Source organism: Spermophilus citellus, assembly GCF_964194105.1.
Source record: "Spermophilus citellus genome assembly, chromosome: 4".
NCBI classification, from domain to species: Eukaryota; Metazoa; Chordata; class Mammalia; order Rodentia; family Sciuridae; genus Spermophilus; species Spermophilus citellus.
The window spans coordinates 113,215,942-113,234,362 of NC_138185.1; the positions used below are offsets into that span (position 1 = coordinate 113,215,942).

The 18,421-nt window shown below is 35.0% G+C and overlaps 1 protein-coding gene across 2 annotated transcripts in view; it reads right to left on the minus strand.

Moving 5' to 3' along the window:
- The window catches only part of PIAS1 (protein inhibitor of activated STAT 1), a 133,007-nt gene that overhangs the window by 26,400 nt on the left and 88,186 nt on the right, over positions 1–18,421 (minus strand). For both annotated transcript variants that reach the window (XM_081290333.1, XM_081290334.1), the window contains 3 exons: positions 14,411–14,501; positions 13,636–13,770; positions 6,504–6,609 (listed from right to left, as the gene is read on the minus strand). In XM_081290333.1, coding sequence (XP_081146459.1) covers positions 6,504–6,609; positions 13,636–13,770; positions 14,411–14,501 — 332 coding nt within the window. The remainder of the gene's footprint in view (positions 1–6,503; positions 6,610–13,635; positions 13,771–14,410; positions 14,502–18,421) is intronic.

An 18,421-nucleotide genomic window follows, 5' to 3' on the forward strand; every position in this document is an offset into this window, starting at 1 on the left:
CTTTTTTAATTTATTGAGAAGGTAATGTATATTGATAGACTTTCAAATGCTGATTAATATAGTACTCCTGAAATAAACTGCATTTGATCACTGTTTATGATCATTTTACATATTAAGACTTACAGTAGTCAAAACATTTATCAAAAAGATCAAGTTGGAGGACTTTACCTGATTTCAAGGCTTAACATTATGCTACAGGAACTAAGATTATGGTTTGCCATAAGGATAGACACACAGGTCAATGGAAAAGAGGAGTCTGAAAATAGATTCATATTTTTGTGGTCAGTTTTTGACAAATGTGTCAAAGTAATTAAATGGGGGAAAAATACTCTTTTCAATAAATATTGTAGGAACAACTGGATACATATATATTATTGGAATAACTGGATATGTATGGGGAAGGGGGAATGACCTTACCTTGCACAATATACAAAAATTAACTCAAATGAATCATGGGAAATCAAAACATGGGAAACCATTTGGGAGTTAAGGTTTTGTTATGTTGTTATGCTCTGCAGTGATAACGGTATTTTATTATGTCACCTATAATAAAGCTATAGCTTAGCTATATTTAAAAGTAATCTTGTTTTTAATCCCTGTTGTTATGAGCTACCAGAATTATCATATGAGACTGTATTTAAATTTATACTAAATAATTTTTTTGAGAGAGAGAGAGAGAGAATTTTTTTGAAAATATTTATTGCTTAGTTTTCGGTGAACACAACATCTCTATTTTATTTGTATGTGATGCTGAGGATTGAACCCAGCCCAGGCAAGCGCATTATCGCTTGAGCCACATCCCCAGCCCCTAAATAATTTTAAATACAATTTAAAATTCAGTTCCTCACTTGCACCAGTCACATTTTAGGTGCTTAATAGTCACATATTGCTGGTGATTACCATACAGAATGGTATAGACGTGGAACATTTCCATCACCACAGATTTTTCTATTAGATAGTACTACTGATGTTAGATATCTATTAGATGGAGTCAATATAGTTTAAAAATAATTTCTATCCTTCATTAATATCTGAGTATTTTAATTCAGACTTTCAGAATTTTAAGGTTGTAATCAACCAAACATATTAAGCTCAATACTCATTTTATGGACAAGGAAAGAGATGCCTGGACCTGGTTTTTACTCTAGCTCTAGTTTCACTAGTTAATCTCAACAAAAATTTGAAAATCTACTATGTGCCAGATACTGTGCTAAGCAAGAGAAATTAAAACAACAATGATAATAATATGGTGATGATGATTAAATTCCTGCCCAAATGAACTCATAGCAGAGTATGAAGGAACTGATAATTTAGACTCAAAGTGAGATCATCTTTAATATGCTCTAATGGAAGCTGTTCAGGAAGCTAACTGAAAGTTAGCTCTCTAGAGGTTTCTTCTAGGATGCCTCCTGGAAAAAGCGAAACATGAAAGATAACGGTAGCTAGACAAAGGGGGTAGTCGGGACACAAACCTTCAAATTTTTCAAAACTGTCAACTTATATTTCTATCATTACTACCTTAGTTCAAAACTAAAGCACTGGGCGGGGGGAAAGAATTACATATTTGGAATGTAAAGTATGAGAAGAATGCACACAGATGACAATACGAGTGCCAGATCATGGAAAACTGAACGTTATGCTATGAAGTTGGAGTTTTTATTCCGTTGGTGTTGACAAGCCATGGAATGGAAGAGAATGGTAAGATCAGATCTATTTAAATCAAGTTAGGCTGCTACCAGAGGAGAGCTATGAAGAGTCAAGAAAAGAGAGGGACATATTATTTAAGAATAGTTTTTTTAAAAAATAGAGGCAGAATTTAAGGGTTTATTAAATTATGGCAATTATAAGATTAGACAGATTTGAGAAATATTTCAGGTGTCAGTTTAACAGGATTTGATCAGTTCAGTTTCAAATACTTGAATCCAGACAGCCCAGTAGAATGTTTAGGTGAAGGCAGTTAGCTATACAAATAAGATATTCAAAGCAAAGGTCTGAGATGAAAATACATTATTTGGGAGCTAGTGCCAGTTTAAGCAATGTAATTGTCTATAGAAATGTTCACAGAAAAGTGGGCCAAAGATGGATCTCAGGGAACACTAACATTTAGGACACCATTCTTAAAAGAATCCACTAAAGGCAAGTGATTAAAAAGAAATGGTCAGAGAAGGACAAGGAGAGAATTCCAAGGAGAAAATGGCTAGTACCAAATGCAACAGAAATATCCAAGATAAAAATCACACTTGGCAATCAGACTAGCACTTGTGACATCTCCAAGATCAGTTTCAGTGGAATCATGCAGGTTAGAAGACATTAATAAGTTGCAGAAAGGAGGTACAAAGACCAAGTGCAGTCTACCTTTTGAAGAAATTAGGATGAGAACAACAGGAGGAACACAGAGCTCTAACTAGAGAAGAGCTTGTTTTCCTATATTTAAAAGATGAAAGAGACTTGACAGTGTGGGGTGTCAGGAAGAGACTACAGAGAGGGAGTACTGGAAACAGGGCAAAGGGTAGATAAGTGAGAAAGCCAGGTCTTATAAAACTGTTTCTTAGCATCAACACGTGGATGCCTAATCACTTCTCACACACAATATAACAGTGCACTGTGATTTCTCCTCTGCAACCTGATCATTTTAGTACTGTTTTCTACTTCAGTAAATGGCTAGAACAAGTTACCTGGTGCTTAAGAAGTCTAGAGCTAATCTATGCCCTTCACTTTCTCTTCATTCCCACACATAATCAATACAATTTCTATCCTTCAATACTTCTCAAAACTGTCAACTTGTATTTCCATCATTACTACCATAATTCGAGGTATCGTCATCACTTATGTATACTAATTGCTATAGGTTACTAACTGACCTCACGACATCAGCTTTGCCTCCCATTGATTCAGTTCTCAAAGTAAGGATCAAATTCTTCAAATCTGAACATGTTTCTGTTTAAAATTATTCCTCTGTTTAGAAAATCTTACATCGTGGCTAGGCATGTAGGTCAGTAGTTAGAGCACTTGCCTGGCACACATAAGGTCCTAGGTTTGATCCTCAGTACAACAAAAAAGAAAATCCTTTCATGGTTTTCTATTATCTATCTTTTATCATCTAAATTAATTAACACTTGTCCATTTCTCTGGCCATTCCCCTCTTTTTCTCTATTTCAGCTCCACTGGCCTTTTCTCTTGGCATTTACCTTTTTCATCTCCGTCCTAACTCTCCCTCATCCATACAGTTTTGTTTTAAGCATCACAACACCAGAGAGAAGACTACATTCCCCTGTTGTACCTTTACAGATTTCCCCGTCTATCTTCTTCAAGGCACATGTCACAACTGTAATTCATAATGACGTGTGTAATCATTTAATGTCTTTCTCACCAGACTGCAAACTTCTAGAGGATACAGATGGTGTTCATCTCGTTTAATGGTATATTCTACTGTGCTTGGAACATAGTGGACCCTTACGTTATTTCCTTTTCTTTATTTTTTAACATGATGGTCTCACCATGTTGCCCAGGCTGGCCCTGAACTCACAATCGTTCTGCCTCAACCTTCCAGAGAGCTGGAATTACAGGCAAGTACACTGTGCCTGCTTCTTATTATAATTTCTGAATTGAGAATAATAAATGAATAAAATATTAACTTAGGCAGGAAAAGGGAGATTTCCTCCTGACACTGAAAAATAAAGTGAGAATGGGTACAAATGTAGATAACTTGAAAAGTAATTATGGTGGCACTAACATTAAGGAGAAAGGAGCAATTTAGAGAATTAGAATTCACTTGTTACAGCCCCAATGTTCTTACATTGACAATGTGCTTGGAGAGGGACAAAAGTGTTTGAGTAGAATATAGGTAGTGCTTGAAGTAACTGCTAAAGGTGGAGGGGAAGAGAGAGGAACTTGACCAAGAGCTAATAAAGAGCTGGCTTTGTGATAGTTGGGAAGGAGGCTACATAAAGTAGAAACCAGAAGACAAAAACTTACTAAACGAAATGATCCCTAAAATAGATTTCTCTGTGAAAATTCTAAATACTATCATGTTCATTTTTTCAAATACATAATAGCTCCTGACTTAACAAATAAAACTGTTTCCAGTAGAATTTTTTTCTTTAATATTTTAGTTGTAGATGGATACAATACTTTTATTTTTAATGTGGTACTGAGGATCAAACCCAATGCCTCACATGTACTAGGCAAGCATTCTACCACTGAGCCACAACTCCAGGCCCCAGTAGAATTTATTTATAAGGTATAATGAACTTATCTATAAATAATCTGATTCTTCAAAAATATCTGAGATACCTGAAAATATTTTCTTTTTTGGGGTGGGATAACTGGTAATTGAACCCAGGGGTGCTTTACCACTGAGCTACATACCTGGAACTTTTCTGATTTTTAAATTTTAAGACAGGGTCTCACAAAGTTGCTGAGGCTAGCCTCAAACTTGCAATCCTCCTACCTTAGCCTCTTGAGTTGCAACCACGCCCAGCCTGATATTCTGATATTTTCTTTCTTTCTTTTTGATACCAGGGATTAAACCCAAAGGTGCTTAACCACTGAGCCACATTTCCAGCCATTTTTTATGTTTTGAGACAGGGTCTTGCTGAGGCTGGCTTTGAACTCTCAAGCCTCCTGTATTAGCCTTCTGAGCTGCTGGGATTACAGGGATGTTCCACTGTGCCCTGCTCCAGCTTGACATTTTTATCTGTCAAATTGCTTTAAGCAATATTTTAAGTATATAATTAATTTGTTGGGAAAGTTATTTCTTCAATTTGTTGTCAATTACAATGAATTTTTTACTGTTGGGATTTAAATTAATGTTCCATGTCTTCCCCTGGCCAGTATATAAGATAATATGTAAATAGTCACAAAAAGCTCACTGAATGTGCCAATACTTTCCACATCCAGCGGCATATTCGAGTTGCAAATACAGTTTTTGAATTAAGCAGGTTTTGCTGCTTAATAGTGCTAACAGTGGTTCCTTGCAGAAAATAAAATCCCAGGCTCACCTTATCACTCTCCCTCCAGGTGGTGCTATAGCTACAAGCGGAGAAGGGTTAACAGTCTGTGCAAAGACACTTGCCTTATTTTTTTTTTTTATTATTATTAAATACAACAGTTTTATCTGTCATCTTTCTAGGAATTCTCTTTTCCCCACAGGCTCACAGAATTCCATAATGTTTTTCACTAGTTGACAATCTAGCACTGTGAGGCAAGTATGAAGATTGTCAGTGGAAATGACCAGTAATAACTTCAGTAAGATTGGGGGTTAGGGAATTCCTCTCTCGAACTTACCTTTAGCAGAGATATCTATCCCTTTTCTACTTTCATGATCCCTACTATCTCCTTGTCTCTGCCAAAGGACATCCCCCAGATTCCAAAACAGCACTATTATTCTAGATGTCCATCATCTGTCAATAAATATTCCCCTTTGAATCAGGATTATGTCTGACAAGGTCTCACTACAAAACTCCTAGGCTCAAGTGATCCTCTTGCCTCAGCATCCCAAGTAGCTGTGGCTACAGGTGCCAGCATACCTGAATAACTGCATTTTTAAAAGGGCCCTTTCAAAATAGAAAAATCCTTCAGCAAACTAAAGGGTATATTGTTATTCAGGGGTAGTGCAATCATTTACTCTGGTATAAAAAAAGGTTAGAGAAAAAAATAAAAGTTATTGTACAAAAGGAGAGGAATGCTGGCCTTACCACATTAAGGTAAGTTGTTCTTAAGTACCAAACTGATAGTGAGCTCCATTACTCAACTCACATCAAGAATCCTTAGATGATAGTTATCTAACCCCTACCTGTAAGCACTGAGTCTTCACTCCTAAATTCATCCATGAAGAACCTATTTCACAGAGACTAAAGGAAGAACTTAGTTCACCTCATTGGAAAGGCCATGACCTCAAAAATTAAAGCCAGTAAATCCATTTATAGACCTTGCTTACATTCCAAAATTAACATGTCGAAATGAACCATCCAGTAACATATACCTATGAGCCCAGAGTTTGGAAAGGTTTTAAAATATTACAAAACTCTTGTTACACATGAGGAACAAGAAACTCAAGAACAGAGTGACTTGTCCAAAGCCACATAATTGATTACTGGCAGAACCCACTTCACTATTATTGCCATCACCTCACTGTTTCCTTTTACTTCAGTAATACAGGCATAGTCTTCGTATAACTCTGTATATATTTCCTAAATCTAAAATAATTTTATTGAAACTTATGCAGGGATTGTCTTCCCATCTCCTAAAATTCCATAAACATTTATTTTATTAAGTTGTAGTAAAATATAGATTATAAAATATAATTTGTGATACAAACATTAAAACTACTCTTAGGTCTGGTTTTATAAGCTCACAAAAAAAGGTTCTCAAGTGTTTTTAATCCTTTTCAATAGGCTCTAGTAAAGGAATAAGTGTTAATATTTCTTAACTTGAGAAAACACTACTCTAACCTTTAACAAAATAGTTTGACTGCATAAATAAAATAAGTTTATCATACGTACTTAAAGCTCTAGAATGATCCGGATTCCTTATTCCCTTTGCTCGTAACCTCTGAAGAAGAACTGTTGAGGACAACTGTTTTACAAGATATACTGCCATGGAATAGGTCTGGAAAAAAAAAAAAAAAGATGTAGAAAACAACATGTAAGTTAAATAATACATCTATTTTAATCCCACAGCAAAAGGGAAAGAAAACTAACACTTCTTAAAATACCTACTATGTGTCAAGCACTGTCTTAGGTGTTTTCAGGAGTAATGATTCATTTAATTCTGATCCAGAAAGCTCAGAGGTGGTCATAAACCTTTCCTTATGGATAAGGAAACTAAAGTATGGAGAAGTAAAGAATCTGCTCTAATTTTGTAAGTGTCAAGTAACAAACTATATATTCTAAGTAGCAAACCTAGAATTCAAACCCAAGATCTGTCACGCTTATATTACCTGACTACCTATACTCAAAGCCAATGACAGAACACTATTAAGGCTAAACACAAACTAAGGCCATTAAAATGTCCAAGATATCATAAATCCCATGTATTAGGTAATTGGCATATCTAAAATAGTAGCTATTAAAAATTATAAATGAGATTGGCTTTCTATTCTATACCTTTTAACCTCTCTCTATGCCTTCAACTAGCTCTTGAAAAGATTCCACTTGGGCCAAAAAGCACAGAGACTAAAGAAAGTTTGCAAATAGGAGCTACTGGTATGGTAAATTACCACCAGAGATGGTAGCTGGAGAAGGGGACAAAGAATACAGAAGAGCCAAGGCTGAACGAAGGGCACATGGTTAGATAAGAGGAAGAAAAAGAGGACAGAGACTTATGGAATGGAGGAGAGAGATCTAAATAAGAACGATCATTTTCCATTTGGTGCTAGGATCAAGAGGAAGATCAAGAGACTTGAAACGAAGCAAAAGAGAATAATAACTGCTACCATCTCTATTTTATAGCTATACAGTTTTCAAAGCATCTTAACATATACCATGTACTTAAATTAAACTGTGCAGAAGGCTATGAGAAATAGGTAGGATAGGGACTATTCTGGGTAAAGGGTTGATGAAACTGCTGAGGCACAAAAAGATTATATAATCTGCTTATGATCATGTAACAGCTTGGTGACAGAGCAGGTACTTGAAACAGAAGAAAAGTTAGGGACCAAACAAGAGACTTAATGATCAAGGGAAATGTCATTCTCTTAATTCTTGGTTTCATACATCCTACTTGCTTTCAACCTCCTAAACTAGTCCAATACATATGCTAGCTTTCATCTCTTAGAAACTAGAGAAAATATTCTATAGTATCCTCTGGAAGGTCAATATTTTATTTAGAATTCAGAAACCTATCTGTGTTCACATACTGCATATTTCCTGGGGGGGGGGGATCAAGTGTAAAAAAGCAAATTTGCTTTCATTAGTAAATTTCACAGTATTAATATTGTGAGGAACAAGTAACCTTAAAACTTCTCTAATTTCACAGCATGTAACATACCAATCTAATACAGTACAGATAAGCTTCTTTTTAGCAAAAACCCTTTATTCAGCACTGTGATTTATTTGCTTAATGCTTCAAATACAATAGAAACTGAAGAAATGCTAATTAACACTGTGAAATTCTGTACTGACAGCTTGAATCTTCAGAACTTGGAATTACCCTAAGGCTTCATATAAATATTTAAGAAGAGATCAAGTAAAAACCACAATAAGAAGTTCAGTGAAAAGGTATGTTCACTCTAGTTGAAACATGTAACCAAATGGAGAAGAATTAAAAAAAAAAAAAAGAAAGAAAGAAAAGCTGCAAAAATAATGTTAGTTGTAGGAAATGTCACTTGTACTGACAGTAGGGAATTAAATTTTATATCATATAAAGAGGTTCAGAAGCAAAAATCCCCCCAGACTTAACAGTAGCACAGTACCTCTTCTAGGTAGTTATTGTACTGGCCTGTCAACTCCTCCAAGTACTACCTAATTCCAACTATTGATATATAACTGCATTACTCTATTGTTTTTATCTATTGCTTTTTCAAGTTTCTGAAATTGTACAAATTCAAAAGATATTTACTCTATAATTAAAACATAATCTATTCATTACATGCCCTCTGTATCAGCATATAAGTAATTTCTCTACAAATAATGAAAATTTAATAAACGTTAAAGGCAGTGGTTACTCTGAGGTAGATTAACAAGTTATAATATAGTTCACTTATTTCCTTCAGGCATCATGCTAGTTCTCCCACTTACTTTCTTTGGAAAGACCTATTTATAACATTTGTCAATGGCAACCAATCAAGACAAAATTATCTGCAAAACGGTGTCTACATGAACTGTTAAGAGTTATCTTTACAGGTTATTAAAATAGGGATCTAAAAACAATCTAGTCGGTTATCTTCTAGGTTATAGAAAAGATTTAATTTTTCTCGATATTTTATTTCAAAAGAAAGGTTTCAAACTTTTAGACCTCCCAGGCTCTGAGGTTCCAGAGCATTCCTAATGGTAGTTAATATTATGGTAATGGTAGTTAATATTCCTATTAACATAAGGAACAAGTCAAATATGTTCACTATCACCTATGTTATTTATTTGTTTGTTCATTATTTATTTGTTTGTTCAGTACTGGGGACTAAACTCAGGAACATTCAACCACTGAGCCACATTCCCAGACCTATTTTGCATTTTATTTAGAGACAGGGTCTCACTGAGTTACACAGTGCCTCGCCATTGTTGAGGCTGACTTTGAACTTGAGATCCTCCTGCCTTATCCTCCCAAGCTGCTGGGATTACAGGTGTGTGCCACCATGCCTGGCTCTCCTGTGTTATTTAATACTGTTCAAAAAGTTCTAGCCAGTAGAACAAGAAATAATGGTGTTGTATTAGAATTACCACTACTTATGTAATGGTATATCTCAAATTCAAAACTGTCTACCTGGATATACTAAGAAAGCATCTAAAAATCTAATGGAACTAATATATGAATTTAGGTATAAGTAAATATTAAAAAATAACTACCTTTTAAAACAAACAAACAAACAAACAAATAGCCAGGGACACTGGCACATCCCTGTAATCCCTGCAACTTGGAAGGTTATGATAGGTGAAAGTTTGAGGTCAGCTGAGCAACTTAGTGAGATCTGTTTGAAAACAAAAAATAACAGCAACCAGGGAGATCGCTCGGTGGTATAGTACCCCTGGGTTCAATCCCAGTATCATAAAACAAACTAACAAACAAACAATGAATACTTTAGAAAATGTAATAGGAAAAAAGATTTGTTGACAATAGCAGTAGTAATAATGACTAACAAAGGAATTAACAAAAATATGCAAGATTTATTAACTGAGGAACATAAAAGAGGATTTGAGTAAATGGAAAATAACACAGTTCCTGGAGTGACTATATTACTCATTGTTGTAAATAAAAATTCTCCCTAATTTGATCCTTAACTTTAAAGAAATCTCACTCAAATTCTCAGAAAGATGTGAGGTTGAGGTGGAGGAGAGGAAATGTGATAAAAATAATTCACAGTTCATGAGGGGGGAAAAATGTAGGGAAAAAAGAAAGTAACACACGGGAACTTGTCTCATCTCTAATAACCTTTCCCACCTTTTCACTCTCTTTAAAGCCCTTATTTTTTCTTATTTCAGCTAACTCACACGCACACTTCCTGTCTTACATATGTAAGGGAAGTCATCAATCAGAACTCACCTCTCCTACACTCTACCTGATCTTCCCATTGCCATTAAAGAAGCTCTTTCCAAGCTATTAAGAGCTTTTCCAGTCAAGCAATTCAGTATTGACTATCACTGTTTCCTTTTGTACACCAAATGTCTTCTCAGAAGAAGTTCCCTACCATCATATTCTAAACACATTAAAGACTCTCTTACGACAAATAACGAAACCTCACATTTCCCTCCAGCTTACCTTCGTTTCTTTCCAAAAATCACACTTCTCCACTGCCTCACCTCCAGCTTATCACAATCTGGTTTATAGCTCACACTAAGGTCATCTTCACATTCCTAATTCAGAGTATTTTTTTTTTTCACTTCAATATATTTGACCTCTTCACACTTTCTCAGAAATATCAACCATCTCCTTTGTTTCTGAAAGTCTTTTGTCTTCTCATACCTACCCTCTACCCTGCATTCTCTGTCACTGTTTCCCCACATCCTCTGTAGGCTCATTCTCTTTACGCAGTATTAAATGTTATAGTTCCTCAAGGATAGGTCTTTAGGCACTCCTCTCTTCCTTCTTGATATATTCATTTAAGCAATATCAATTATCTGTGTACCTCCAATAACCACTAATATGCAGATGAGTCACATATTTTTCCCCCTCTAGCCCAAACTTATGCCCTTAGTGTATCTGCTCAATTGCCTATTTAGGATATCTTAAAGGCAAATCAAACTCAAAAGCTTCAAAACTGAACTCATTGTTTTCTCTATCTAGTCCTCCAATGCTCCCTCTTCCAAAGCAAAACAAAACAAAATATACCTAAACTCAGTCCTTCTCCCATGTTTCCTCTTCCTCAATGTGTTATCATTCACCTAGTTACCCAAGCCAATAACCAAGAAGTCATCTGCCCTTCTCTTCATCCATATTTCCAATCTATCACATAGTCCTGCAGATTCTGAAGAAACTTTTCTAGATAGAAATATGGTTCTATAAACATTCTGATTAAAAAGAAAATCCTTGGGTGGGGGTTGTAGCTCAGTGGCAGAGTGCTTGCCTAGCTTGAAGTGAAGATTGGCTTTGATCCTTAGCACCACATAAAAATAAACAAAATAAAGGCATGTTGTCCATCTACAGCTACAAAAGAAAACAACAAAAACAAATTATATCTTAAAAAAGAGAGAAAATCCTTAACTTTAACATTACCTATAAGGTCCTGCATGGTTTAGCCCTTTTCCGGCTCCACAACCATCTATTATATTGCTCTTTCCTATTCTCTCTGCTTTAGTCACAGTGGATCCTCTTCAGCTTCTTAGAAATAAATAGGTTCACCCCTGCTACTGGGCTGTTGTAAGGGTGGTTTCCTCTGAACCTTTCACCTAACCGATTGCTACCTTTTTCTTAGCTTAGTTTGGTCACCACTTCTTCAGAGAAGCCCTCTCTGACCTCTCTCTGGTTCTTGTTTGTTTGTTTTTTGGTGGGGCTAGGGATTGAACCCAGGGTCTTGTGCATGCGAGGCAAGAACTCTACCATCTGAACTATATCCCCAGCCCTGACCTCTCTCTAGTTCTAAGAACCCTGAAATAAACCATAAAATAACCAGAGTAAACATTTGATAAATTTTAAATAGAACTGATTTAATGTTATGAATTTTAATACAATAATTTAAAAACTGCAATTTTCTGAATTGTCCCAGAAAATGAATGCTAGACTAAGAAATAATATACAAGTTGTTCAGAAACATACCCAGGATATATAAAAAATTAAATATACAACAATAGTGACTTTAGAATCTGCATTTATTTAGTGTTAGAACTGGAAAACTAAAAAATAAAAATTTTTATCACATGGCATATGAATTTAAGATGGATTAAATATCTAAAGGCAAAACATGAAAGCTTAAGAGTCTAGAAGTTTAGCTTATTTACATGAGCTTAGAAAAGGCACACAGACTAAGCATCATGGGGAGGGGAAAAGACCACAAAGAGAAAAACTGGTTAAGATTTAGTTCTATGATAATGACAATCTCCTACACATTAAATAATTATATAAATTAAAACATAAGGCTAAGAAACTGGAAACAAATATTTGCAAGATAAAAAAAAACAGGTTAATTTGAAATTATATTATAAATGATATTGTAAAATTTGAAATTTTACAATATCATTTATAAGTAATCTCAGGCACACTGAATCACTGAGCCACATACCCAGCCCTATTTTATATTTTATTTAAAAACAGGGTCTCACTGAGTTGCTCAGAGTCTTAGTCTTTGCTGAGGCTGGCTTTGAACTCATGCTCCTCCTGTCTCAGCCTCCCAAGTTGCTGGGATTACAGGTGTGTATCACAGCGCCCACCAGGCAGGTTAATTCTTAATATATGTAAAACTCACAAAACAGTAAGAAAAAGAATATTAGAGAAACAGGCATGGATACAATTTTTTTTTAAATTTATTTATTTATTTTTTTAGTTCTCGGCGGACACATCTTTGTTGGTATGTGGTGCTGAGGATCAAACCGGGCCGCTCGCATGCCAGGCGAGCGCGCTACTGCTTGAGCCACATCCCCAGCCCGCATGGATACAATTTTAAATGTAAATAGTTACAAACTTAAAACGTGTTCAATCTCAATAATAAAGGAGGATTATCAGGTATACTGCACACCTAAAATCCCAGGGACATGGGAGGCTGAGGTGGGAGGATTTCAAATTTGAGGGCAGTCTCAGACACTTGGTGGCTCCAAATGAGAAAAAAAGGTCTGAAGATATAGTTTAGTGGTAAAGAGACCCTGGGTTCAATTCCTATTGCCTCCAGGAAAAAAAAGAAAAAAGGAAACTAGTTAGAATGGTAATGATGGTAAAGATTTTTAAAAAGATAATAAGTGTTGACAGGCATGCAAATAAATACTAAATGAGAATAAATTTACATATTTTTGGACAATCTGTCAATGTACACAAAATTTTCTAAAAATTATGCATGCTGACTTACAAATTCCACTTCTGATAATTTACTATAAGAAAACTGTCACGTGTTTGCATGTGATAATTATGAAGTAGCTATTAAATTATAGCTATACTAGATAATAGCTATAGATACTAGGATGGTCTTCAAAATGTTTTTTTTTTTTTTTACTTGACAGACAATGAATAAATCAATGAATGAAGTGTTCAACAATAGAAACTATGCTATATAATGGCATATTATACTGAAATAAGATGTAGAAATTTAAAATACAAAAGAAAATGTAATTATACAGGAAAACAATTTTGATAAATTGCTGAATGAAAGATCAGGTGATAAAACATTTGGTTCTGCAGGATCCCACTTTTCAAATGGGAATACATTGAAAATCCATTGTTAGACAAAATCTTTTTGCAACTCATTTTACAATATCATTTATAAGTAATCTCAGGGAGCCATGGTGATCAACACTTTCTTAAAATACAAAAATCTGGTAAAAACAATTATTCACTTACTCTTCCAATTTCTGCAGTCCATGAAACAACAATGGTGTTTGGTACTGTTGTGGACAATCGGACAAGTGAGGTGATATTAATTGGTCGGCTGGGTCGCTTTGGTTCCACACCATTTTTAGTAGGTGGAAGGTAACCCTAAGAAAGAAATATAGTTTATTTATACTTATTATTCCCACAACCATTTCAACTTTCATTTCTTAAAAACAAAAAGCAAATACCACCAACCAAAAAAATCCTACAAATCATATACTCAAAAATATGAATGTTTTCATTACAAACAGTGAACATTTTTATGAGTTTATTACTATTTCTCTAAACCACCTCAGTAAGCCTAAGAAAAACATCAGTGATAAAAATTCAAAATTTCTCAAATTTACGAATCAGTTTATATCAGTATACAATGAGTATTTTCAAGTGACCAAACAGTTCCCATCCTCCTCCCCTAAGTAAGGAACAGCACTGTTCAAATCTCCATTCTACCACAGATTTACAGTTTAACATAAACATTGTTGAGATTTTATTGAAACAAATTCTCCCTGTCCTCCAACATAACATCAAAGGTACCATGTCCAACTTCAAATCCTAAACTTTATCTCCATAGCTGTCATAGCTGCTAAGTGTACATAATTGGTACAAGTGTTGCAGCCAGTTGTAAAAAATATACAAAATGAAAATATTTTCCTAATGAAAAACTATAATTAACAGCTGTGATTACTTATTTTATAGTTATATTGATAATGTATATTAAAAATAACATTAAGGTTTTAGGACTTACTGGAAGGCTGCACGGTTTTGTATTCACTTTCACACAAAGATTGGGTGGGAAGTGATCTTCTTGTGGACAACTGGTTTCAGATAAACAAAACCTAAACAATAAAGGTTAAGTTTAACTTCCTTTATTAAGGGATAACCTAACTAATATTTTTGTTCAAGACCTAACTTAAAAGATGATCAACTTAAAAACAACAAAAAGGGGAAAACTAAAAACTGGACATTTCACACAATGAAAAAGCACATTTGAACAGCATTAGAATACAGTTGGTGCTAGAACAACAAGATTGAACTGCAGGGGTCTATTATAAGCAGATTCTTATTTTTTTTACTTTTGGTGTTGTTGGAGATTTTTGACAATCTGAACAAACTCAAAAACTAAGCAGCCTGAAAATGTAAAAATAAATAAATAGATAGATAGATAGATAGTTAGGCATAAGGTATATGTGGATAGCTGAGTATGGTGGCACACTTCTGTAATCCCAGCTATTTGGGAGGCTGAGGGAGGAGATTGCAAGTACAAAGCCAGCCTCAGCAATTTAGCGAGGTCCTAAGCAACTGAGTGAGACCCTGTCCCCCCCCACCAAAAAAGGGGCTAGGGATATGGCTCAGAGGTTAAGTGCCCCTGGTTCAATCCCTGTCCCCTGCCCCCCACCAATTAAAGGGGCCATTTAAATAATTACATGTAAATATTTCATTCTGGGAAACATAGCAAGAGCCTATCTTAAAATCAAATAAAATAAAAAGGGCTGGAGATATAGCTCAATGGCAGCGTGCAAGGCCCTCCTGGTTCAATCCTCAGTACTACCCAAAAATTTAAAAGTTAAAAAAAAATGTAGGTAATTATCTATTTTATCATTTACTACAATGAAATACAAAGTTAAAATTTATGCACATAAACAGACTTTATACATGGTACCACACTTAGTCAAAGGATAAACACACATGAAGATGCTTAACTACAAATTAACTCTAGTACATTCTATACTACTGTAATAATTTTGTAGGCACTTCCTGTTGCTACTGCAGTGAGCTTAAGTATCTGTTTAAAAGGCACTGTGATTTAAAAAAAAAAAAAAAAGCCATGCAATGCTAATCTCTGTCCCTGGAATAAATTATCTATGATAGTAAAAGGTGTTAATTGACTGTTTAAGGTTATCAGTAAGGCCCAACACTAATATCAACAATTATTAAGTAGTTCAGTTTTCAGGGAGTCAAGTTATATAATGTTTTTTTTTTTTTTGGTATTGGGGATGGGATCCAGAGGTGTTAAACTACTGACTGATCCACACCACAGCTCTTTTTTATGTTTTATTTAGAGACATGGCCTCACTAAGTTGCTGAGGCTGGTTCTGAACTTACAATCTTCCTGTCTCAGCCTCCCAAGCTGCTGGGAGGCTTACATGTGTGCACCACCACACTCAGCTATACAAAGATTCTTGATGGGGGGCGAGGGAAGGCTGGGAGATTGGCTCCATTAGGCTCCCAAACCTAATTGTTTATGACTTAATTAAAAATAATTGTCAACTATAAGATTGAGCAATCACAACTATCACGCTGTAGCTGTCTTCATGATAACTGTTGTTTATTTAAGTATGTTCTAAGGCGTGCTAGCTGTTCAGGTATTAACAGATATTAAAAAGAAAAAAGTTCTGTACTTAAATAAAACTAAGAAATTCTGATTCAAAACAATTAAAATTATGTAATATGGAACTTCTTGGTTTTAAATAGGCTCATGTACATTATGGATCTCTAAGAAGATGACAGAAAACATAGTATTTCTGAAATCTGTCCATGAAATGCTTTTTGGTTCTCAGCAGAAAACAGTAAAAATGTTGTACCTAGGACCAAGGTCTTATTCTTAGCAATAAGTTCTGTCTACTAAGCCAAAGTATTCCTTTATTTTTTGAGAACTGAAGATGTTGAATAATAACATCACTTATGTTATAGCTACATGAATTTACAATAATATTTCAGGAACTCACTAAAATATTTATATCTAAATTAAATGCATAAGATTTTGGGGAAACCAAGATAGCTATATAATTTATAAATCCCCACTCTATTCATTCATAGATATAAAAATAAATTATTTCTTTGCTATTAAAGACACCTATTAATTATTAATTCCTATTCCCAACATACACCTGAGACTCATTCCACTTTTATAGAATGCTCACAGCACCTTTGATATATGGTAGGGGGAATCCTATCTCTGAAGTCTGAAATATTCATCATTTGCAAACATATTCTATAAATACCTTTGGTATAAATACCTTTAGTATAAAACCTGCCAATCATGGAATCTGGGTGTGGGGATGGTTCAAAAAATGTGGAGAAAGTTTTCTATGTAAAATTTTATGAGCACATATATATGTTCATTTTTAGGGAAGACAATACATAGCTTCTAACAGATTCTCAAAGTCATTACAGAGCATAAAAAAGTGAAGAATTACTGATATCTACATGATTTTTTAGAAATATACTTAGCAAACAGACATCAAAGCTCACAGAACCATCTCTAACTCTAGCAGGACCTTCCATTACAGGCTAAATTTTTATACTTCAACAGTAAGAGGATGTTAGAATTTCCAATTACTTCAAAGCATGGTCAATTTAAAACATGAACACTGGCTGTCTGAAGCTATAGGAAAAGAATAATTTATATGAGAACTTGACTCCTATTCCATGAGGTAAAAAGTGAAATCTAAACCACTTCAACAATCTGAAAGGGAAAAAGATAAAAAGGGAATAATAACAGAAAGTTTCAGCTGGGTGTGGGGTATACACCTGTAATCCCAGTGAACTGGGAGGCTGAAGCAAGAGGATTAAAAATTCAAGGGGAGGCTCTGTAACTTAATGAGAGCCTGTCTCAAAAAACAAAAAAATAGCCAGGAGCAGTGGTGTATGCCTGAAATCCCAGCAGCTTGGGAGGCTGAGGCAGGAAGATTTCAAGTTCAAAGCCATCCTCAGCAACTTAGGGGGGGCCTTAAGCAACTTGGTGAGACCCTGTCTCTAAATACAAAATAGGGCGGGGAATGTGGCTCAGTGAGTGCCCCAGAGTTCAATCCCCAGTACTCAACCCCCAAAATAAATAAATAAAATTGTAAGAGGCTGGGCATGAGGCTTAGTGGTTTGATACCCCTGGGTTCAATCCTTGGTATGCCCCACCCCCAAAAATATACAAATTAAAATAGACTAGGTGTCTAACAGAGAAAATGTTGACCTTAATTCTGATAAAATTATTTATGTTTTAGACAAACATTTATAATGAGAACAAACAACTTAAATAATACATTGGGGTTACTGGCCTAGCCATAGAGGAGGGGATGAGATGAAGACTATTTTATTAAAACACAATGAATCAAACACACACACACACACACACACACACACACACACACACACACGGCTGGGTTGCTGGGTTTGTGGCTCAGTAGTAGAGCAATTGCCTAGCATGTGTGAGGCACTGAGTTCGAGTCTTAGCACCACATATAAGCAAATAAATAAATAAAGGTCCATCAATAGCTAATAAAAATATTTAAAAAACACACACACAAAATCACATTCAGATACCAAATAAAACAAAAAAAATTTTATCAAGTTCTGGAGATAAATTTGAATTATCCATTTTTAACTACCATGATTCCCTTGGAGAGGATGTGGAGAAAAGGGAACATTTCTACACCATTGATGGGATTAATTAGGACAACCACTTTGGAAATCAGTATAGAAAAAAAAAAAGGAAATCAGTATAGAGGTTCCTCAAAAGATTAGGAATGGAACCACTACATGACCATTAAATCACTCCTCAGTATTTGTCCTAAAGAATTGAAGTCATCTGCCACATCAATGTTCATAGCAGCACAATTCACAATAGCTAGACTGTGGAACCAACCCAGATGCCCTTCAATAGATGAATGGATTAAAAAAAATGTGGCATTTATACACAATGGAGTATTACGCAACACTAAAAAATGACAAAATCATGGAATTTGCAGGGAAATGGATGGCA